This window comes from Lontra canadensis, unplaced genomic scaffold, assembly GCF_010015895.1.
Source record: "Lontra canadensis isolate GAN:19392208 unplaced genomic scaffold, GSC_riverotter_1.0 scaffold33, whole genome shotgun sequence".
Lineage (NCBI taxonomy): Eukaryota > Metazoa > Chordata > Mammalia > Carnivora > Mustelidae > Lontra > Lontra canadensis.
This window is the reverse complement of record NW_022631027.1, coordinates 14,766,173-14,792,011: the sequence shown is the minus strand read 5'-3', so window position 1 is coordinate 14,792,011 and position 25,839 is coordinate 14,766,173. Positions and strand designations below refer to the sequence as shown.

Below are 25,839 nucleotides of genomic sequence, written 5' to 3'. Positions count from 1 at the left end.
GCTTCTCATTTATTTATGCATAGTAAAGTCCTAGAAAGAAAAATATACATTAATACATAACCAAATTATTTCAATACTATTTATAAATGACAGTGCATATATGCATATATAATAGCTACAAATTGGGTGCCTTGAATGGAAAACTCACATTGATAGTCTGCACTGCAAACTTTGTTTAAAGCACTAAATACGATATCAAGTCCTCTGTCAATGACAGCAGAAGGTTCCAGGCACTATTTGTTTCATAATCCTGGATCTAGCTGACTCTTTACTTCTTTGCAGATCAAGTTGCCACCAAATGCTGAACTGGAGCGTAAGAGTCAATCCTTGTTTGGTTAACAAATTCCCAGCAACATATACCCCCAAGCCCCCAGGAGTTATAGTGATGTCATATCCGTTGCCCAGGTCTCCACACCTCTCTCCGGCAGTTACTCCCTGTATCTTTTGCTTGGGTCAAAACTTTTGAGGTGGGCTGGCTAGATAGCAGCGGGAGAGAGGGTAAACTAGGGCTCGGGTTGGAGGAGCTTCAGCACCTCGGTCAGCGCCCACTGCAGCCCAACCCACCCCCTTGAGCTCGCGCGGACTCCCTGCTCTGAGAATGCCTGCGGAATGATCGCCCCCCAGGGCGGCTGCCGCTGCTGCCGCTACTGCTACCGCTGCTACTGCTCCCGCTGCTGCTGCTCTTGCTCCTGCTCCAGCCACCGCCTCTGTCTCTACTCTGTTCTGACTGGCAGGCAGAGAGTGCAACTGACGAGGGAAAGGTCTCTGCAGTGAGAGTGGAGTGGCTACAGAAAAGAGAGTAAAGAGAGGGCAAAAACCCAGATCAGAATGCAGGCGACGTCCAACCTACTCAATCTCCTGCTGCTGTCTTTGCTTGCTGGATTAGACCCTTCCAAGGTATGGGCAATATTTAACTCTTGTTTGAAATAAATGTGCAATATGTAACAAACCGACCAAAAATGCAAATAAATATGGGGGGGGGCACGAAAGACAGCCCTCCCAGCTATCTTGAGGTGCCTGTCTTATCCCTACTGCTAAGATAACAAGGTGAACTACCGAAGGAATAGCTCCTCAAGGTAGAGTCCAGGCGAGGAGGGGTTGGGGGAGGGACCAAGAGCGAATATAATGTGTATGGGCAGAGGACTATGCGGCTCTCGGGGGAATTTAGCTTATTCCGTATCCAAGTGCTTAATGCTCTCTTTTGAAGTCGGACGGGTAATGCAAAGGAGTTAGCAGTTGAAACAATGCAGTTTGTAAACATGTATTAGGAGATGGTGCACTGTTTCTTTGTTGAAAGCAGAGAAGCGTTTTCCAGCTGCTCCTGGTCAATAATACTCCCATCGCAGACGTGCTGCGGCTTGTGTCCAAAACATTTAGGATGCTGCTGGTAACACACACAGCCGAGCAGCAGAGCTATACTCTGCCATGGCTGAAAGGCGTTCGTGAAAGGAGCTTGTGTTTATTTGCTTCTTTCTTTTTATTAAGAAAATTAGGAAGCACTGGGGAAGTTCTGATTACCAGTGTTAAGAAACAGGAAGTGAGAACCTGTCAAACTAGGGAGGGAAAGAGGAAGGATGAGTTGTCTCATAGCTGTTGAACTCCGAAAATTATCCAGTACTGGTAATTAAAGTGAACGCTAAGCTCTTTTGATAAAAAGGTAGAAAAATATGGAGAAATATTTTCAGTTGTGTGCGAGAAACGTCTTGACAATAAAGTGAGATAATATGAGAGCTTCAGCATTCTAAGAAAATCACAATGACCTGGAAAATAAGAGATAAAGGCATCTGGTAAAAAGAATAAGAGATACAATTTTTGAAATAATTTTACTTATTTAGCTTGTCAAGAGCACTTGGACAATACAGAAAAAAAAATGATACCATGTTACAAAACCATATAAAGCTGCATTTGAAAATATTGTAAAGTTATTTTTAAAGCTTAACATTATCTGTGTGGTGTAGAAAAATGAAGTTTCTTTTCCTAATTGTATAGAACTAATATGTAACCAAGAATAATCTAGTATTATGGTTGACTGAATATTTCTAGGCTGAATATAGTATACAGTGAAAACTTAGAGTCATATCATATGTATTTGTAGTTATTTCTTTGCAGTTTTCATATTTAGAGAGACCTGATGAGAATAATTTTATTTTAAAGGTACGGTTAGGCTGATATTGTCACTGTGAAATCTCCACCTTAATGATCTTAGTAGAGCATTTTATACACTAAGGGGTAGCTTTACATCCAGGTAAAAAGTGTTGACTTTGTTTTTATATTTTTAATTTTTTTTTCTTTTTGTCTCTGGATTTATAGTGACACATCCTACTGCCACTCTCATTATACTCTATTGGTTACCACTTTTGAACATATGCAATTATATATCTTTTTTGGAATATTCTTGATAAAATAGTTTTTTAAAGCAAAGCCAATTACTGAGTTACTGTAGGAAAAAAAAATCACTTAAAGTGAGATTCATTCTTTAAAATGAATTCAGAAATGTAGAGCTTTACCAGGAACTGCATGTGTGATGTGATTTGTCTGGTATGTTTAGTGTCTGAACACCTTTTTGAATTCTTGAACCCCACTCCTTCCCAAATTAGATATATATAAACAAAAAAGAGCTATTAAATAAAAGAGCTGTTAAATTCACCAATGACCCATTTTAGTTAATATGATCTTTTCTAGTATTAAGAAGTTTATGTCTGTGTATTCAACTATATATAACTTTTCTTTTGATGTAGTGGGGCTGTTTAGTACAAGCAAGCTGAGAAATCCAGGAAAGGAAAACACAAACATGAGCTTTTCAAATTGTCCTTTTCAGATTCTAGATACTGCAATACAGTGTGTAAACAAGAGATGATATTTTGTTCTACACCATATATGACATTATAGAAAATATTAAAAGGTTCAGAGCAAATGATTTTAATGTCTAAAAACTTTTGGGGCTAGTAGACAAAATATTGCTTTAAAAAAGTTAATAAAAGCTACTGTTTTAGCAAGCTGTTATTGATCACCAAACTATAAGTATCCCTCCCAACCAAATCATAAATGGTACCAATGAATTCTCAAAATAATTGTCAATTAGGTTATGAACTAGAAATTTTCACAAATTTTATTTGTTACTGCATGAACTACTTAAGGATTTAGGTAATAAAATTAGCATTCATAATGCAAATTATGTGTGATGAAATTGAAATAAAAATCCAATGATACAGAAATGTATAAGACCACAGTTCTTGGACAATAAGTAATAATTAACTGATGACAGTTAAATATACAGAAATTCTAAACAGTTGATATTTTTTAATATACTAATTTGCTAGAACTGATATATTTCATAATCACATGTTTAAATAAATGCATTCAAATATTCTTCTATATTGTTACACTTTCTTTATAGTAAATATATATGTATAATCACACATGGAGACCCACAAATTGGCAAAATAGGAGAGCTCTTAAGAATAGGTTTCTTTTTTTTTTTTTCAGGTATAGGATTGCCACATGGATCAAATATTAGAAATCGAAACCCTAGTGATCATTGCATATTAATTAATCTAAAAACAATAAGGCTTTCTAATAACAGTGCCAATTCCATTTCATGAAAGACTAGATAATGTTTATGTTCATGATCATTTTTCCTAAGATTGAAACTTCCAGATCTTATATGATGATTTATAAAGTACTTAAGTATCGCCATCTTATGGTAAAATAAGTTACTTGAAAGAGAATTTTATTTTTAAATTAAAAAAAAAAAAATCCCCAAACTTTTATATTTATAGAATGGACTTACTTTCAGCATGTACTCACTTTCTTTTCTCTCATTTGATGTATCAGAAAATTGGCAAAATTAGTATTTTCTTTCAGCAAAGAAAGGCAATTCACCATTAATTAATTATTTGTAATTTTTTATAGACAGGTTATCAATTTTCCTCTCAGAAAATTATGAGAACTATGTTTTCTTAATTAAAATCTTATTAACAAGTTTCTAGTTTCATTTAGAAAAACTTATAGGTATATTACTTTACCTATTTTAAGAGAAATTAATTTTATTTGTAATGGAGTGCCTGAATTACAGGCAATGTGCCAAACCATCAATCATTTAATAAGTAAATTTTTAAAAACCTGAAAGCTTGTAGGAATTCAATTATTGCTTACTTCTATGGAGAAAGGAATATTCCAGTGCTAGAAATTCCTGAGAATGACTGCTAGATGGCATCTCTGTGCTTTTAAACTAAACACACTGAGTTCAGTAATGACCTTGATATTAGGAGAGTGAACCTCTTTTTCTTTTACAAGAAGATTTTTAGCAGACCATTATTCGAACATTATAACAAAATAGTAATTCCTGTGAATCAGAACCATGAATTTCTTTGCTCTGCAGTGCTGAAACAGGAAGAAAGGAAGAAATAAATGTGGCTGTGCAGGTTCTAAACAGAACATTTATACCAGAGTCAGATACTTGGGGAATAGTTAAAAAGCAGTGACATAGGCATAGACACACATTGGGGTGACTGTTGAACTTTAAGGTAGTTGTACCTCTGGGATAAATAGATTGAAAAATGCCCTAGCACACTTAGATGAAGAAAACATTCACTATCTTCTTACCTAGAAATATATTGAAGAACTTATCACCATGCTACTTGCTCACACCACAAACATAATAAAATGTAACAGTGATTCAGCAATTATGTCTAACACCAAACTGTTCTTTCTGTCCAAAACAGCCCAGCTAATTAGAATTCTTGCATTAAATAAGACAGTTGCTTTAAAGCCACATAAAGATGATGGAAAACAAGAGAATTTCAATCATTATATTTTTAATGCTTCATAATGTAATTCACCAGGTATACATGCCTTTGCATTTTGGTATTGCTAAAGAAAATTATTAAGGACCTAAATTGGCTATGGTGGCTTTTGTACATAAACCTGAAGTTCTTGTTCTTTCAACTTTTAAATGAAATTAATAAAAAGCAAAAGCAGCAAGGGAAAAAAGCTGAGATAAATTTGTTGTAAAATTCACTTTAAAAATCTATCTTCTCCTGTATCTCCTATGCCAGACACACCGTCTATACAACAGGACCAACTCAAATTAGCACAGAAAATATAGATCGATGGCATTTGACAAAACCTGTAATCACACACCCATAAACCCTGATACGGTAAAAAGTGAAAAGTTCAACCCAACCCATCCATGTTTTGAAGGAACAAATTACTTTCTTACTCTGATTTTATCCCATTCTCCTTAAACCAATTGAATTCTTATTTTAGAGAAAGTAAATATTCCTTCTCACTCTCTTGGCAATTTGAAAAGGTTAAATTTGTACTATTTTCATTTATTTTTCTTTTAAAATTCTATCCCATGTAATTTTGCAATTACTCTCTTTAAAAATGACTATTGGGATGATTGATAGGTTCCCTGTTGGGACAGAAAGTGGCACAAAAGTGAGAAGCATAGTAGGATGCAGGGTCCTTTATTCTCCACCCCCCTTTTGCCACTATACATATGTGTGTGTGTATGTGTGTGTGTATATATATGTATATGTATATATATATATATGTATATATGCATTGTGTATGTATGTATAGATGTATGTGTGTGTGTGTGTATGTATGTATGTGTGTATGTGTGTATGAGGATGACACTGAGGAAGCTGTGATCTCACCTATAAAATATGAAGCCTACATGTTCTTAAAAGTTCTTTGTTAAACTCTAGGAGACCCCAAGCTATGCTTTGCATGTTTGTGGGTCCCCAGCCCTCCCAACCCCATTCATATATTGAAATTCATATATTAGTACCCAAAGTGAGGGTACTAAGCCCTGAAGCTTTGGGGAGGTAATTAGGTCCTGAAGATGGAGCCTTCACAAATGAGATTTGTACCCTGATATGAGGCCACAGAGAAAAAGCTCATTCTTTCCATCATGTGAGGATACAAACAGAAGTCTACAAACTGGAAGAGGATCCCTGCCTGAACATGCTGGCACCCAGAGCTTAAACTTCCAGCCTCCAGAATTGTGAGAAATAAATATCTGTTTATAAGCCACTCAGTGGAGAACTTCGTTACAGCAGCCCACAGACTATGATACTTTATTTAATCATATTTGATCATTCATGAAAAATTAGCAAATCATTTTGTAGGGTATAGCTTCTAAGATCATGAGATCATGTGATCTAAGATCATGAGATCTAAGATCTAAGATCATGGGACATCAGGGGATCAGCCTACCTAGATAATATCATGAAGTCTTCCTCTTCTGTGTTCGGCATTCAATAAAGCCTTAGGTTTTCTACTTCCTCACGAATCATCTTCTCCTTCCCTCTTATCTCCCCATACATGATTCATGTACCCGGGTTTATTCATTTACCCATCAAACGTTACTCACCCAACAAAGTGTGGAGTGGATCTGAAAACCAACATGTTTCTTGCTTCATCTCTAAGTCTTTTATTAAATGAAAAATTCTCTAGTGAAAAGCAAGAACTTATTTCTCACATGAAGGGAATTGCTAGTGTGATGAGATGTCGGAGGTATTTGGGAGGGCTAATTGTAAAAGGTCCTGCTTATCTTTGCTGACTCTTCCCAAGCAGGAACATCTTTAAGGATTTTGGACTTGCAATCATTACAAAACTTCAATTTTTGTACTAACAAAATATATAAAGAAAAAAATGAGACTGGATAAAGCTAAGACTTGGCATTTGATTTACTGAAGTGTTAAGTAGTCACATTTTACTTTAAATAAATTGGCATCAGTGAAATTAATAGAGGAGATACAAAACCAGACAGCTGTCTTTGTAGGTTGGATGAGATGACCGTGGGTCTTTGGATCATCTGAGCATTTAGGTGAATATGTATATGTGTATGTATATGAACAGATGATTTCATAGTGGCATTAATATATTAAAGTAACATCAAAAATTATCTAAACATTTACTACCTAGATCCCAGGTTTAAACCCAAAATATGATCTTGAAATTAGTCATCCATTTACTCAGTCTATGCCACCTACCAATTAAAAATCTTGAAGGAGACTTTCTATGAAACTAGTATTATCATGGTAATTCTCTGATATAATTTTTAAATTGTATACCAAATTAATTCAACATAAGAAGGCAAACTGGACATGAAATCATGGCTTTAAGGCCTAACATGATTTTAAGGCCTAACTGTGTAACATTTCCGTAAGACAGTTATCTCTCTAAAGCTCACTTTTCTTAGCTATGGACTAGATGGAATAGCAATAGTTCATACCATTATTAATTATATATATAATTGTATATATGTCACTTATACCTATAAATCATTTATATATAAATCCATAAGTTTTTATATAAATATTTCATAATACCAGTCAATCTATAACCAGATCTAAAGTCTGTTTTGTATCATATGCTAAGATCGTAGCAGAAAAGGGCCTTTCATTACCTTTTTTTCTTTGCTATTCCTTCTTCTCAGCTTTCAGAAAAGTGAATGTCATATTTCTATGTGATCAGCAGAATTTCTCAGAATCAGCCCATAGTTTTGGTCAAAGCTCCAATTTCAAAATATCACCTTGAAAATTTACATCATACTTATAGCCCAAAAGGCCCCGCTTACAAATTTGTTAGAAAAGAAAAATACAAGACATGCAGAGTGGTTCCATAATATCAAAGCCAAACTACAACCAGAAAAGAGCTTTTAAACTAATCATGGAGAGTGTATCACAGAGAGGATGGATATATTTAAACAAAGATCTATCAACAGATAAAATTGCTTTCTGGACCAGATGAAAAGTGTAGGCTTCTTGTGTCTTTGCAAAGTATACCAATGATAAAGCAGTTTATTTTTTTTTTAAGATTTTATTTATTTATTTATTTATTTATTTATTTATTTATTGGACAGAAAGAGAAAGCACAAGCAGGCAGAGCCACAGGCAGAGGGAGAGGGAGAAGCCAATTCCTTACTGAGTAAGGAGCCCAATGAGGGGCTCGATCCCAGGACCCTGGGATCATGACCTGAGCCAAAGGCAGATGCTTAACCACTTGAGCCACACAGTCACCCCTATTAAGTAGTTAAATCCTCTCTATGATTTAAAAATATTAAAGAAAGAAGATTTAGAAAGGGATTTTCTCAAGTTACTCCATCTAAATATGTTCAGGGCAGAAGGTCATTGTCTTGGTCCATTCAGGCTGCAATAACAAAATACCACAGACTGGGTTAACAACAGAAAAATATTGCTCACAATTCTGAAGTTTGGGAAGTCCAGGATCAAGGCACCAGCATGATCAAGTTTTGGAAATGGTCCTTTTCCTGGTTCATAGCTGGTTCCCTCTCATTGTGCTCTCACATGTAATAGGGGCTACGGAGCTCTGAAGAGTCTTTCTAGAAGGGCACTAATCTCATTCAGTGAAGGCTCCCCTTGATGACCTAATCACTTCCCAAAGCCCCCACCTCCTAAAACCATCACATTGGGTATTGGGATATCAACAATTTAGGCAGGTAGGAAGGACATAAATGTCAAGAACATAGCAGTCATGAAGAACTGACAGCTTTATGAACACAATTTCTCTGCTCTTATCTCCCGGATTGCTTTCCTCATCCCTTTGTTAATACTGGGTTTCTTGCTCTTTTTAACAGAGACTTTTACAAAGTGCTTGAAAAGACCTAACCCTTAATTAGCCACTTAATAATACTTCTTCTAATGTTATTCATCCAAAAGCAAGTCCACCTGAGTAACTCATGAATTCATTCTTTCCTTTCTCAGTTCAACTGATGTAAATAATAAAAAGGGTAAAAATAGATAACTATATAATTTTTAGGATAGACTCTAATCAAGAAAAATTAATATTTAAGAAATGTATTATTTCAGAAATATTTGCACACCATCATTTAGTGAGATTTAACTTATTTCTGTTACTTGCTATAAGAGGTGGCAAAGCCTTTTGGGAAGGGGGGGTCCAAAAATATAGGAACTGTATAAGAACATCTCTATCAAGAGTGCCATTAATTTGAATGTTACTAATAAAAATATTCAAAAATATTCTTGGAATTAAAAGTACAGTTTTCTAAAAACATTTATTTTTTTATGTTTTAAAAAACAAGTGTTCTAAAGTATAAAGTATATATCATAAGGCTATACCTTCCGTCATTCTTATAACAAGCCTTCAGGAGAATAAAAATAAGTTCAGAAAGAGGATCACAGATGCTGTTGTGTTCCTCCTTTCGCCTCTCTTTGGAAAGCTCTTTCCCTCATCTCCATATGTCAAAATTTTACCTATATTTTAAGATGAAACTCAAATGTCACTTCTTCCATACATCCTGCCCTAACACTCCTCATACCCCAGAAGAAGAGGTAATCCTGAAAAACTAAGAACTCCTAAAAGAAAAGAATCATGTTTTATTCATCTTTGCATTTATAGCCATTACACTGTCTCTGAAATAGAATAGGTGTTCAGTGAACACAGACTGAGTTGGATTTTTTCCCCCCAAATTTGCTCTCCTCTATTGCACTCTATTTCTAATCACTTTTAGTACACTTTCCACTTTTTTTTTCCCCCAGCTGGTTATTTATTGTATTATGTCTCCCTGAATAAATTGTAAGGTAGCTGAGGTCAGACCCTGTCTTAGTCATTATCTTATCTTTTCCCATCTAGTGACTTGTATGGTATCTATTCAGGTAAAATATTTAACAAGTATTTGTTGAATGAACAAATTTATAGATGAAGGAAAAATTAAGTCAAGGAACACTTAAAAAACTCAAAATCCTGGGTTAAATATAATATGTGTTTAGAGTCCACGCTCCCACTAGAAAAGATATTAGGGGCAGGAAAGTAAATTTTAAGAATCTTTTCAAGGGCTTAGACCACTTATATCTGGTTATTTATCTTAAAGGATGCAGCAAGATTATGTCTTTTTAAATTTTTGATTAATTTCCTGTCCTACCTTACCATCTTTAGTGCTATTTTTGACTTTTCATAGCTCTCTGGGATACAACAACCTTAATACTCTTAAGAATTACCTACTGTGTTTCCTGATACTTGGTAGTAATGTTAGCACGTCCTCTTATTTCTTGGTGTGTGTATAAGCATCCATTTTATTTGCATAGGTTTGTAAGTCTGAAGAGTTTATCAATGTGTACCCACGTCTTGACTACTTTATTTTATGTAATGTCTTAGCCTTACCTGATAAATATTTCTCCATCTCTTTGTAGGGACTCCATTATTTTTTTAAGAATATAAAATATTCTCTTAAAATTATTCTCTTACTACACGTTCTTATAATAGTACCATATAAAGAAAAGTAATATTGCCTCTATATTTGTACTACATTATTAAATGAGCACAATGCCATGATACAGAACAATATTAAATGATTAAGAGCAAATATAGGTAGAGTGGAGTTAAAAAAATCATCTGAGGGGCGCCTGGGTGTCTTAGTTGTTAAGCGTCTGTCTTCAGCTCAGGTCATGGTCCCAGGGTCCTGGGATTGAGCCCCTTGTTAGGCTCCCAGATCAGAGGGGAGCCTGCTTCTCCCCGTCCCCGCTGCTTGTATGCTCTCTCTCTCTTGCTATCTCTCTCTCTCAAGTAAATAAACAAAATCTTTAAAAATAGAAAAAAAATCATCTGAATTTTAACTTCTAAATATCATCAGAAAATTCAATATTTTTATGATTAACTTTGTAGGCTCAAATGCTCTGGAAAGAAATGTCAGTAATAAACTGTCCTAACAGCACAAACAAACAGCTACCTAGATAACCCCAAAGGGAGTGCATAAATTGAATAGATGATCTTTTTTATTTTTTCAACTAAGTTGAAGGTGATTAAGAAGCATTATCCCATGATGATTTAAATAGCATTACTAGAGGGACCAATTCCAGATGGCAGGATTTCTTCAAATAGAGAATCAGTATTGGAAATGTTGATTCACTGCACCAAAATGTCATGGGTGAAATATTAACTTAAAAAAGACAATAACACTTCTGGGAATGATCTATGTCTATGGATGCTTAGGGAATTGTTTATCTGGAATTAGTACCAATGGTAAGTATTTTTACACCTACATACGTTTTGTGGCATGATAACTATATCTTAGTGTGTATCACTGTAGTACTAAATAAACAGAAATATTATCTGGCTCAAGACCCACTGAAGACTTTTGATTATACTTACCATTTATTATTTATATTGTGCTACAGATATATTCTACTCTTTACAGAAAGCTGAATGCTAGACAAAGTCAGAGAATAAAATAATTCTAGTTTGATTGCATATACCTTAAAGCCCTCTAGGGATAAGCAGGAGGAAATGTATAGAGACTTATGAAGCTCATGCCAAAAAAGTAGCTATTGTAATATAACTCAAAACTGGGCATAAGATATGTGAGAGTAAGGAATCAAGTGGACGGGATCAATCAATAATTTACACATGGTGCCCTTATTTGTTCCAAAGCACCATGACTTTCCTGTCAGTTAAAGCAATTAAAAACTCCAACTTTAAATATTTGGAATGGAATAAGACTGTAAGAAGTGATAAAATTATAAATGAGCTTATATGTGGCAAAGAGGTGGATACACTCATATAGCTGAAAGAAAAGAAGGGTTGAGAGGGGAGGAGTATTTGTTTACACACTAGCATAGACTGAGGCTTTTACAGATGGTGTGTTCATCTGCCAACATGCATTCGAATTATTTCAAGTGGTTTACTGCACCCCCGCACAGAATGATTGCATTCATTAATATGAGAACTGGTTACCATTTTCTTACTGTTAGCATTCACTTTTAGAACAAAGTCTCTAATTGAGTTCAATTTATCTTTAATATCTCTTAGTTAAAAAAATGGGAGGAAAAGGCAATGAAAACATCCTTATTTCCTTTTTCTTTCTTGCAGCTTACCTTTGCAAAGAGAGAGGCAATAGAAAGGTGATCGTATTTTGTCCATTTGTAATCATTTCTTTTGGAAAAGATACCCCTCAAGGGACTCAACCTAATTAATATTAATTTAACATATAAAATGAAAATAAAGGAAGAGAAGAACCATACCAAATCAAAGCAAGTTACATAATAATTAGGAAATTGGAAATTTCACAGTGTTATAGATAGTGTACCAAATTAGGAATTTAAAAAGCTGGGGCCTAATACCAGTTTTGCAACTGTCTAGTTGTATAGCTTTGGACAACTCATTAAATTTTTTTTGGTTTCCATTTCCTCATGTACAAAATGAAGATGCTGAGCAAAATGCTCTTTTTTTATGGGTGGGTCCTCCTAAAATGGGACATAGTCATATCTTATAAATGTAGCTCATCATTCTTTCATCCTTCCTTCTGCTCACAGACTCTCAAATTTTGAAAATTAAGGGTAAAACCTAGGTCTCTTTTACTTTACTTCTGAAAATCAAAGTTAATATCATCTGTCATCAAGAAAATCATGGTAATTTAGTCATATACACAGTGACACCAAAATAAATGTAACATATATAAGCTCATTTCACATCTCAAGCATTACAGAATATTTAATCTTTATTTTGTATCCTTCCTTGTTATTAGCTTTTGAAGATTCAGTGAAAAACAAATGAGTGAAGGACATTGTGTTTCTTTATCTGACAGTAGTTAAAAGAGACTCTAAGGGTTACAAGAAATAGAGAGACCACCTATTTTATTTTTGCATAAAGGAATAACCTCCATGACATAACTAAAGAATGGTTAGCAAGCTTCTATCCATATGTTTTTATTATTGGGGAGTGGGACAGTATTCAGGGACAATAGTCAAGGGACTGGATTATTTTTAATCAAAAAATAATTACAAAGTTTCTTTTTAAATTAAGTTATGACTTCCAGTGATATTTTCTGTTACTGAATTATGATTCATTATTTGCCTAAAAACAGTACAAAAAATGCATATGGACAGTGGTAGACAGAATAATGTCCTCCCCAATGATGTTCACATCCTAATCCCCAGAAACTGTAAATATGTTTGTTACCCTACTCGGCCAAATGTGACTAAATTAAAAATTCTGAGATGGGAACATTGTCCTAGATTTTCTGATGGACCCAATGTAATAAAAAGGACCTTATAAGAGGATGGCTGGATGCTTAGAATCAGAAAAAGGAGAGAGGATGACAGAACAGAGACTGGAGGGAGTCACTTTAAAGATAGAAGAAGGGGCCAAAAGCCAAGGAATGTGGGCTGCCTCTAGAAGCTGGACAGCCAAGAAAATGGATGCCTCTCTACAGACTCCAGCAAGGAATATAGCCTTGTTAACACTTCAGTTTTAACCTCAGAGAACTTCATATCTCTGCCCTCTAGAACTGTAGGACACCAAACTTGTGTTGTTTTAAACCACTAAGTTTAGGGTAATGCCTTATAGTAGCGATAGGAAACTAATACATGATTCTAGATGACAGTAATTACTATGTAAGCATGAAACGTAAGTCAGCCAAATAACGCTACAGTCTGTGCTTGTGAATATTAACATTAGAGAAACAATAGATGTAAAATTACAGGGAGTTCTAAAAAGTAAAGTTAGATAATATAGAAATGAAAAATTGTTTAAAAAGAAGACTAATCAGATTATACATAACCTAAATTTAATTACATGATAGATAACCATTTTCCCTAGCTTGACATTTATAAGATACAAGTGAGTCTTTCAGTTGTTGTTAGGTAAAATCTGCCTATAGAATCTCACTCTCAATCTAAGAATTAAGTGGTTGTCTTTTCATTTCTTTGCCAACCCAGGATCTTAAAAGCATTTGATGCCACATTCTTTATACTGGATTTGTCATCTACGGTGAAAATGCAAATAAATTGTCTACAAATGATTTAGTAAAATGATGAAGACAACTCCTCCTTTTCATCAAATAACACTTTTCATCAGTCAAATTTGATCTAACAAAGGCACTTGTATGTCTTCAGATGAAAGCAATTTTGTTTAGAGAACCAATGCATGTAACACAATAAAGGCATGGTCAAACATGATGATTGTTTAATGATATTCCACAACGTATAAGCAAGTGTGCAGTTGAAAAAGAAAATTGTGTTGTTGAATTTGCTTATTTAATTTTAAATAATTGGGATTTGGATTTAGCTTTAGGAAAATATACAAAGTGAAGAAAACAGTTAGTCCAGAAATTAATTATGCTCAATGATCTTAACTAATACATGTTATATTTATATTACATTCATATTAGGATAAATTTTTCAACAAATACTCATGCCTGGCAATATTGTAGGAATTGTAGATAAAATACTTTTTAAAAGGTATATAGTTACTACTCTCAAAAAGCCCTTAATGTTTTCTACCAGAGAACTCAATCAGATATATTAATTATAGTATTACATATGTCCTATAACAGATACTTGCATCTGACACAAGTCAAGGATAGAGAATGAACATCTATAGCAGGCTAGGCCTAAGAAAAAATTTCCTGTGGGGAGTGATGCTTAAAGGAAGATCAGCAAGACAATGAAGGAAGAAAGGAGCTTCCATTAAAAGGCAACTCATATGAAGTCACAGAGATATAAAAAAGCATGTGAAACACTTTAGAGCTTTCAACATGATTTGAGTTCTTTTACTACTAATTTTATGAGAAGTAGGTGAAGTTGATGAAAAAGAGAGCTATTGGTAGCATTAAAATGGTAGAAAAATGATTACCTAAAGTGTCCAAGATTTGACCTATACCAGATTTAAACATATTTCTAGCCTTTAATTACCTTAACCCAAAACAAAGAAATAAAACACAATGTAGTTGTATTATTGTAGTTAGAGTTATACAGAGAAACAAAATCAACAGGATGTGTAGGGGTGTGTGTATGTCTATGTGTGCACTCATGTGTGTGTGTGTGTATATATATATACACACACACATATGAATATATATCATACATAATATATAAAAATATTGATGATGAAGAATTGGCTCATGCAATGAATATTTCCCCAGACCTGCAGTCAGCCAGGTGAAGACCCAGAAAAGCCTATGGTGTCAATCCAATCCAAAAGCCTATAAGCTCAAGACCTAGAAAGAGCCCGTGTTTCCGTTGGAGTTCAAAGATAGGGGAAAGAAAATCAATGTCCCAACTCAAAGGCAGTTAGGCAGAAATCTTCTTTTACTAAGTCCTTTATTTCTATTCAGGATGCCAACTGTTTGGGTGAGGCCCACCTACATTAAGGAGAGGAATCTGCTTTACTTAGTATACCGATTTTCAACTGTCATCCAGAAACACTGTCACAGAGATATTCAAGGTAATGCTTAACCAAATATCGGGGCACACCATGGTTTAGTCAACTTGACACATAAAATTACCTAACATAATAACATTAAAAATGTATATATATATATATATATATATATATGGTTATATGTCTAGGTGTCTCTATTTTATCTCTTTCTATCCAATCTCATCTCTATCTACCTATTTTAATTCTCAAAATGTTAAGTTACTGAGAAGAACCCCAACACATCTTACCCCAAGATCTCTATGACTTCATGGTGATTGTCTGTCCCTGCCTCAGCCATATCATGCTGATTAAGCTCCCCTATGAACTGTGAATGGAGATTCCTTGCACATTGTGGACTACATCACCACCATCATACATGAAAATTATTATTACAAAATAATTAAAACTATTATAAATCTTCTTAGAATAAGTCTGTTGTCAAGATAGTTCTACACTCAAATGATCTTCTACTATATTCTGATCTAGTTATAAGATGATTCTGGCTTGGTCAAATTGGTTTGCAATTTGACATTGCCTAAAACTGTTAGTCAGGTTGCATACTGAATTCAAATTCTATTGACCAGGTTTTTTCACCTTGCAAAGGTTTTTCATCTTGGAATTTCTTTCATCTTTATTTTTTCCTTTTCCTTCCTTCCTTCTTATTTTATTCCTTTCCTTTTTTTTTTATTCATTCAAAAAACACAATAAATCCCCATCATAATGTTAAAAGTTGGAGAAGAAAAGTTCAAAAAATGTAAAACTTGTTGCCACGTTGCAACAAAATACCAAATGGCTAGGGTAAGCCTGCTCTTGAAGTTTGGAGCCAGACACCAATAACATGACATTTGCATCATGTTGGAGGCCACGATAAGGCTTGAGACGAAGACCAAACCAGGCCCTGACTTGTGTCTCCCTTTAAGTCCAAATGCCTTAATAAAGGGTTACGGACAGGAAAGGTTGAGTAGCACTGATAAAGGGTCTGTGCTATGTGTCGTGTGCTCGCCTACGTGACTTCCCACACATACTCCCTACAGAAGGGAACAATGTGGTCAGGGTCATAAATTCTTAGTTGGTCCTTGCAGTTCCTGTACTTCCCATAATCCACTCCCTGGTTGATTGTAACTTCTTGTATCAATAGTAGCTAATGGCATTAGCCGTGACTACCTGGCATCACGAAATTTGTTTGTAGTTAATGTAAAACTTGTTATAGGAACTTGTGGTTACTCCTTCTCTTGTGGTCTGCCTTATAAATGCTTGTAAGATGTGGAATAAAATCGGCACTGTTGGACATCCTCCTCAGCGTCCCTCCTGCCCCCATCTCTTTGTCTCTTAATTTCTTTTGACCATCCTCTTACCCTCACATTCCTGGTCGATTTGTCGCGCCGGCCACGACCGCATCACCAGGGACTTATGGTGCAAAATTTTCAATGCATTTTTAGAATGTCTGCCACATACCTAGCATTAATTGGGATCTAAGGATATAGGAGTGACCAATGAAATAAAAGTCTCTGCCCTCATAATGCTTAAAATCTAACTAAAATAACAAATAAGCAAATTGTATGTCACGTGATAATACACTATGTGGAAGGAAAATAAAACAAAGAAGAGTAAGTAAGAGGCAGTGACATGTTATAAGGTCCCACAATAGTGGGACAAAATAGGTCTCACAATAAACCTGATACTTGAGCTGAGACATGAAGGTGAAGGAGTAAGCCATGTAAATATCTGGCAGAAAAGAGTTCCAAGACCAAAAAAAAATTAAGTACAAATTCAGAAAAGCAAAAGCACACAAGTGGCAGGTTTGAGAAAAGGCAAGGAGGCTAGTGAACAAGGGAAATGAACAAAAAGGAAACTAACAGGAAATGAGATCAGCAGTTTAGCAGGGGAAAGATCATGTGGATTCCTCTAAGTGGTTTGAAGGAGTCTGTTGGAAGGGAAGATACTTGTGTGTTTTGAGCACAGATGTGACATATTATTTTACTTCTGGTGATAAGGGAAGAAGAGAGACCAGGTGGTATAAAAAATTAAATTAGTGGTGGTAGCTAACAGAATTTATTCAGTGAGTTGAAAATTGGCAATGGAAGTTTTTTGGCTTGAGCACTTGGAAAGAAATAAGTCTCTCAAGATACAAAACCCACTGGGAGAAGAGATCAGAAGTTATATTTTAGAGTTGCTAAGTTTGAAATGCATATTAGATTCTCAGAGTCTATAAACTGATGGCTTTGGAGGGGAGGGGGTTATGGGGTTGGGTAAGCCTGGTGGTGGGTATTATGGAGGGCATGTATTGCATGGAGCACTGGGAGTGGTACATAAACAATGAATTTGGAACACTGAAAAAAATAAAATGAAAAAAATGTCAATTAGACATCCAAGTGTTGTTTTTGAGTAGGCAGTTGGTGTTTAGAGCTCAGTGGAGAGGTCTCAACTACATATATCATTTTGAGAATCATTAATACATAGATAGTACTCAAGCCCATAAAACTGGAGGGGATCAGTGAGAGAAGTGGCCTGAACACTAATGCCTCAAATATTGAAAGGCAAAAAGCTGAGGGAAAACTAATAATAGAGACTGAGAATTTATGAAACAGGAAGAAAAGTTGGAGAAGATACTGTCCTGAAAACAATGTAAATGAAATGTCTCAAGGAGAAAAAATGATTAAATTAAATTTTCATATGCTCCAACTGGACCAAGTAATATGAAATTCAAAAATGAATCGTCTTTAGAAATGGAATCGCTGGTGAGATTGATAAATGGATTCAGTACACTGATGGTGACAAGTCCTCATCTTAATGGGTTCAATAAAGCATAAAGGAAGAATTATAGATAACAAACAGATATAAATAAGACTTCTGAGGAGTTCTGCCATGAAGAGAAGAGAAATGGGGTAAACCTAGAGGAGGATATGGTATCAGACATGCTTGGTTTTGTTGAGTCTAAAATGGAAGAAATAACACCACGTTGTAATGCTGATAATAATCACAAATAATCATGAATGGTTTTAAATAGGATCACAGAGAATTCTTCTATAGGAACAGGTGGGAAGACAAAGTATGTGTACTAATGCTCTTTGTGGTTTAGATAGGGGAGTGCAGACACATGGAAGCTCTCTTGTAATTGCTTTCATCTTCTCAGTGAAATAGAAAGCATGGTCATCAGCTGAGAGTGATGATGGGTTATTGGTAGAAAGAAGAAAAGAATAATGCCCTGAAAACTGCAATTAGGAGCAAAAAGGACAGCTTTTCCACTGTCAGGCTGTGATAGAGGAGTGTGGCAAAGGGCTTGGGAGTGCCTTAGAGGCAGCTGTCCACTCAGGGGAGAACAAGATTTCAATAAAAGTAAAAAGGTGAAGAAATTTTCAGAGAAGAGAGTAGACATGAGGGAATGTCACTAATGATTGATTGTGAGTTTCTCACGTGTTGCTGTCTGTATTAAATCGATAATGAATCTTTCATGTACATTGAAAGACAAGTCTGAGTTTTCCCCAGGAACTAGTTATTTTTTCACTGAGTCTATGAAGAAGTTTAGCTAGCTCAGATCTCTCTTGATGTGGAAAACGTACAAAGCCATAAACTAGTTGAAGGGCATTCAACACAGAGTATTATAGAAAGTGAAAAGATGTATCACTTCTTGTCCCCACACTTTGGGCCAGATTTATCTTAGATGTCATAGCATACCCAAGGGAAGACTCAACCACTGAGTCTTCCAAGTTGATACGGTATAACCAGGAAAGACGGGCACAGCTGACAGCCAGGGGGATTGTATATTTTAAGCCTATTGCGCCAAACCTCTGCCCTAAAAATTTCCTTGGAACATTTTTAAAGCAACACAAGAAAGTTGTATTGCTGACTGATATGGAGGCTGTCATCCAATTAGCAATTTTCCCACCTCCATGAGAACATATTGTAATAGTCCCACCAAACACATACAAGAAAACTGGGTTCACTTTTGTTTCTTCCACAAATCCTGAGACCAAAATAAAATCTTATTTCAATGTACTACATTAATGCAAAGAAATTTGTAGTTTGTTATATTTAGCAATTTATTTCTGCTCTACCATATGTCTAAAGGAGACATGGCTCACATATGTCTTTTAATCTATTATACAATGTCTTTCTAATTATCCAACAAACATAACAGAAGAAAAATGTTAAGTTTAATTTTATGTGACTAAAGCAAGCAAAAGAAAAAAAAAGATCCATGTGTCATTCTTCTCGTTTTCTTGCTATGAGGTAACATTGTAATAGAATAAAAGGAATTGTAAGGTAATATAACGATGTTGAAATAAAAATCGGGAAATGGAAAAATTAAAACGTGCTGATGTATTTGTGCATGTGTGTGCTTGTGTGTAAAGAAGGGGAAGTTTCATCTGCCAACTACTAAAGTAAAACTTCAACCATCAAAACTTATTACATAAATTATATAAATCAACAGCATGAATTATAAAATATTTTTAAATGCAGCTTGATTATTTCCAATTCACATAATAATCTAAGTTAGTCCCACAAATTTTACTTGAACTGTTGCCTAATAGAAAGCTTTAGAACTCATTGAAAAAATAGATGAGATCACTTTCAAATTATCCTATCAATTAAATGAGCACGGGTGATTTAAATTCCCCATCAAAATTCTGTTTATAATAAAAAAGCTTATTTCCCTCCTTCCTTGCTTTTCTGCCTTTTTTTTCCTTTTATGCAACGAAAACACTATTTTTAACCTCTATCATAGTTACTATATGATGCAAATGATGGGAAATTGCAGTAAATAAATCATTTCTTGATTGAAATTATAAGAAATTATGTGCCTTCCTTGAAGCATGTTACTTCTGTGTAAATCATGTATTTCTTGGTATTATAATGGGAAAATAATACCTCCCTCATGGGACTACATGAAGGTTAAATAGCATTTTGAAGCACCAAGTCCACTGCTTAGCATTTAGTAAGTGCTAAATGAACGGCAGCTTATTTTTCAGTAATTAGTGTTCAAAAAAACTGTGCTGTATGTCCTACTTCTTAACTAATGTAATAATCTGTAACCTGACATTATTCATTCAGTTCGCCTTATCCAATTTTACATGATTTCCAATATATCTTGTGAAAAAATAAAAGATATCTGTTCTTTTCAGAAACTCTACCTACTTCTGGCACCATTCTCATGAAGTTTTGGTGGGTTTTTTTTTTTTTTTTTAGATTATCTTTTGAAAGAGTGGTGTGAACATGTTAATATTTAGAACAAAAGAAAAAAAAAGTATTTTACAAAGACCCTTCACAATAGAAAAGGCTATGTCTGTGGGAATAAATCGACTGTAATTATTTTTTTAAAAAGATAATAACCAATGATTTCCCATAGTATTAACAAACGACGATTAGAAGGAGGCAATTTTATAGGTTCTACCCTTACTCGTTTACAGATCATCTCTCATCTCTTGAACAAATCTTGTTGTATTGAAATGCTTTTGCATAAAGTAAGACAGAATTGAACAAATGCCTCCTAAGGCCTCTTCCAGGGCTGGGATATATGGTGTCTCATTTCAACAAATCTTTGCGAAGCACATGTTCATTCAGGCCCCCCACATGCTGTGATTTTAGCTTGTTCCAATTTTCTATGCTCTTTTTTGTAAGCATGTCCATTTGGTGTTTGTCTAGAATCATAGTCCGTGTTCATGAAAAAGAGAAATACACACAGATCTAAATTTCAGTTAACTGTGGCCCAGCTCTTTAGCAAAATAAAATATCTCAACTCAGAGATTCATTAAAGATGTGAGAATAGAATAAAATCAGTCATTGGATCATCTGAGAACTTTTCCCAACTGTTAAAATGAGAATGTTGAGAATGAGGAAAAGGTTGATTAAAACTCCCAAATGAATATTATTTAGTTACCAATCATTTTGGACTCTTCCATTTTAATAAAGAACGTTAATTCTACCACTAACACAGTTGTTAAAACATAGTTTGTATGGTGAGTGCTGTGAAGTGTGTAAACCTGGCGATTCACAGACCTGTACCCCTGGGGATAAAAATATATTATATGTTTATAAAAAAAAAATAAAAAAAAATCCCCCTCCCCCAAAAAAACATAGTTTGTATACCTACCATTGAAATTTTTAGAGAGTAAAATTTCTTGTTTACTATTACCCAAATTTTATTGAAAGCATTGTTAAGAGCAAATAATTCAGGGAAGGTTGTTTTAATATACCAATATGGAAGGCCAGACTGTGCATGAAATAGAGATATATATTGCAATAGCTTCTTCTTCTTCATTATATAGTTCTTATCAAAGTGTATTTTACATTAGGCAAAGTAAGTGTATTTATAAATGTATAAAGGATTTTAAGATCCTCAATAAATAGGGGAAGGATGGAAAAGTTATCCTTCTTGGAGTCCTTCAATTTTTTTTTTTTTTTTTTTTTTTAGTTAAGGAATATAGCATGGTAGCTAAAAATTCATGAGATAGAATTGAATTTGATCAAGAGTTTCTCCTTATTAGCTATGGAATCTTGAGAAATTAATCTCTATAAACTTCATTTTACTGATATACAAATCCAGGGTAAAGTGAAACATATCTCATAAGATTGTTGTGGGGAAGTACACGAGATATTTCCTGGAAGTATCTGAAACACAGTAAGATAAGGACAATAAAGATGTTATTACCAATTATAGCCTGATGGCTAATTATATTATTAGTATTAGTACTTTTATGTGTGTAACTCATAAAATATAAAATACACACATATATGTGTAACCTCTTTTTAGGTTACCCTTATGTAAGCCCTCTCCATCTGAGCATTTCACAGAGTAGAAAAGGAGTGGGTGCAGCTAACAATCAGCAGTAGTCTGTCCACTCCTGGGCATCCATCCAATGACCAGATGGTCACTACAATCCACCTGGACACATTTAATTCTCCTGCACATACCAGGTCAGAGTTCCATAAGTGGGATTTAACCATAAAACAAAGTAATTGGAAATTACCTAATTATATATTAGGTAAGTTTATTTTAAAAGACTAATGAAAAATCTAAACAAACACATATCACTAATTACAAATCACATTGTGTCCTAGTGTCTGGGGAAGTTCTCTCTCTTAATCATATGTCCTTTTCTGTCTGTCTTATTACTTTTTCAAAGAGTTTAAAATGCCCCATTGAAATAATGTTCACTAAAGTGCAGTTATTCTTTTGTTAACTTATAGCAAATTCTTAAATCTTGCCCCTCATTCCTCCTGTACTTTCCTTCCTACATGGCTTTCTTTTATGCTCTTTGTCATTGTTATATATTGTGTTCCCCTCCTTTGACAACTCTCTGTATATGCATATTCCATTGTTTCTTATGTTCTCCTAAATATTTTTTTCCTTAAGAGTGTATCTTCTAGGCAATGAGTCACATTCTGCTGCCTTTCTCTTACTTTTTTATCTCTTTTTGATAATTTCCATCTGTATGAAAACAGCAATCTGTAATGAAATCATTGTGTTATTTGTGTTACAAGCATTAATAATAAGTGGTTTCAATTTTTCTGTGACAATGGGACAATGGTCACTTACAGTTCCAAATGGCATTTTGTTGACTGAAATGGGGCTATTTTTATCCTCAAGAAACATTGATAGTTTTGGGGGGGAAAAAAGATTGGCTATATATAAATCAGAAAGCCACCCCCTAAAAAAAAGTTCTTTTAGGGGGTATCTGGGTGGCTCAGTGTGTTAAGCCTCTGCCTTCAGCTCATGATCTCAGGGTCCTGGGATCGAGCCCCACATCAGGCTCTCTGCTCAGCTGGGAGCCTGCTTCCCCCTCTCTCTCTGCCTGCCTCTCTGCATACTTGTGATCTGTCTGTCAAATAAATAAATAAAATCTTTTAAAAAAAAGTTTCCTTTAGGAAACAAAGCAAATTATTTCAGTTATTTTGTGAACTTCTCTACCTATAGGAAAATGACATAATTCAAAAACAAAACAAAATAAGACTTTTTTAAAAAGTGTTTCCTTTTGGACATTCTTTAATGTCCAAAGGCTGTTTCTTATGGTTCCATACAGATAAAAACCTCAGTACACAAATAATAAGCTAAAATTCATTTTAAAAATTTAAGGCATACATGTGATTTAGCCTAACAACTACTTTCTGGCCATGGGACTATGTAACTACGTTGCAGTGCCAATTTAAATGTTAATCCAAATACTATGGGACAATATCTACATTTGCACCCATAATTGTCTCCAAATAGTAACTGCCTGGAAGAAACACGGATATGGAGTTAATCTAGATCACTGAAATAATCTGCTTCTGTGGAACAGGGAGAATCACATGCTTTTGTCTGTAAAGTACTTTAATCTGTAAAGTACATCCCGATGTGGAACATCTATTGATAACTTCATACTGGCTCCCCATTAGTTAGAGTCGATTCATAATCAACTCAGTAGACAAGTTCCACGGTAGGGGTGACAGAGCAAGAGCTTTTCTGACATCAACAGGGGTATCAGCCACATGAACAACAACAAAGACATGAAGCTCTTTCACTGAATTTCCTCTTCTTGAAAGGACAAATGAGGGACCATGCAGAAAAAATAGTTGTTTCTCATTTCTTATTCACCCTTCATCTTGTTTCAGAGAACATGCTTCAAGAGGATGTTAAGAGAGTCCCTGATACATGGGGCTTACAGTCTAGTTGTGGAACAGACTGAATTAAGAATAGATAAATAAAGAGCAAAATGACATATATTTGCAAATTGTCCATCAGAAGACTGAGTCAAAGTACAGGCATAAGGAAGTGTTAGAGTTATGTAGCATGAGTTAACCCTGTCAGGGTTAGATTAAAGCAGGACCTCTGCATCAAAAAATGCACCAGAAGCACAATAATAAAGTCACAGGACATTATAGGTCCTTACCATGTGGGTAAGAGGAAGTTTATAACTTCTCCACAGTGGCATAAACATAAAATTATGGAGGGAACAACATTGATGCAATGTCCAAAACTAAAGAAAATAAGGGTACCACTGGGGCAACTGAGGTGTCAGAATCTTTAAGGCATTATCTCTATAACTCCAAAATCATGAGATTTGGGGGATGACACCAAAATATTTCCAGTATCATTACAGCTCCTAAAATTAGTTAACTATGAATAGACTGATTTTAAGCAGTATATTTCATACAGAAATACCCAAAACCCTAGAAGACATTAAATCATGCATTCGTGCACTAATTTATTTCACAACCATGAGTAAAATACTAGTCATTGACAAGGAAGCATAAAACCTAGACACAGCAAGTGAAAATATCTAAGCAATAATTGCTAATTTTGTCAAATAGTTTTTGAGCACCTGTCATGTTTCAGGCACTACCACTTAGTGGTATAGAATCTGTGTGAGCTAACAGAAATGAAAAGCACTATCAGAGAGTCAAGAAAATACTGTATACCTGTGACATGAACTGGGTCTTGAAGCTGAGCAGAAAGGAATTTGGCAAGTGAACAAAAAACCTTAGAATGAAGGGGCGCCTTGGTGGCTCAGTGGGTTAAAGCCTCTGCCTTCGGCTCAGGTCATGATCCCAGGGTTCTAGGATCGAGTCCTGCATTGGGCTTTCTGCTCAGCGGGGAGCCTGCTTCTCTCTCTCTTTCTCTCTCTCTCTCTGCCTGCCTCTCTGCCTGCTTGTGATCTCTGTCAAATAAACAAATAAAATCTTTAAAACAAAAAACGAAAAACAAACAAACAAACAAAAAACCTTAGAATGTAGTGATCTTTTGTAAGAGTAGAAAGTTTAGGCTGTGTGATTTCAAAAGCCCTGGGAAAACATTAAGTCAGAGCAAGTTTATTTTCCATCTGTTCCTCTTACCAAAACCTTCAAGAATCCTAAATTTTCTTCAGAAAGAAATGTGGCATTCCACGTAAAATCCTCCACACTGTCCCCTCATCTCTTTTTCTAGTCCCTTGACACTTTCTGCCATAGCTCTACCAAAAGATGTACTATTTGAAACTATCTATGCTTTTAGAGTCTCCATTTCTTTGCTCTGTTATATATATATATATGTATATATATACATATATATATATATATTTTTGCTTTGAAGATGAATTATTTCTACTCTTTAACTTTTAAAACCTATTGACCCTTCAGTTTCACTTTGCCTGGAAAGAATTTGCTTTTTCTTCCACGGAACCACAGAACTTTGTTTTTATTTTTGCTGTAACATTTAAAGAGCCTAATTTTTCGAGTCACTTGTGTATGTGTGAGACTCCCTCATGAACATCATGAGATGAAATCTGACCTTCTTAATTTTTGCAGTCACCCCAGAGGAGGAACAAAGTAGCTTCTCAGTAAGTGGTTGTTGCATGAACTAAGACTGATACATCTAGAAACTCACTTTTTGTGATACAAACAGTCCAAATTCAGAAAAGCAACGCTTGTTCTCTCCAAGTGAGAGGGATCTCAACTTTTCAGCATAGAGATGATTTTAGAAAATAATTAATCTTATAAAACAAAATGTAGATCTTCCTCTTTCTAAGAGTTGCAGATCCTTCATATCAAGGACCAACACAGCAAAAAGTACTGGACAGTAGCCGAGAGCACTGAAGTTCTAGTCCTGGGTCACCAGTGTTGACTCAACAGTATACCCTCAATGAGCTCTCTGGAATTCAACGACTTCATAAGAAAGTAAAGAGGTTGGATTCA

General features: G+C 34.9%; 1 protein-coding gene across 1 annotated transcript in view; it reads left to right on the top strand.

Annotated features, from left to right (window-relative positions):
* Positions 1-427: 427 nt before the first annotated feature.
* Positions 428-25,839, top strand: part of OLFM3 (olfactomedin 3) — a 200,448-nt gene continuing 175,036 nt past the window's right edge. The window contains exon 1 of the mRNA XM_032867235.1: positions 428-897. Within this exon, the coding sequence (XP_032723126.1) occupies positions 829-897 (69 nt within the window). The 5' untranslated portion in view covers positions 428-828. The remainder of the gene's footprint in view (positions 898-25,839) is intronic.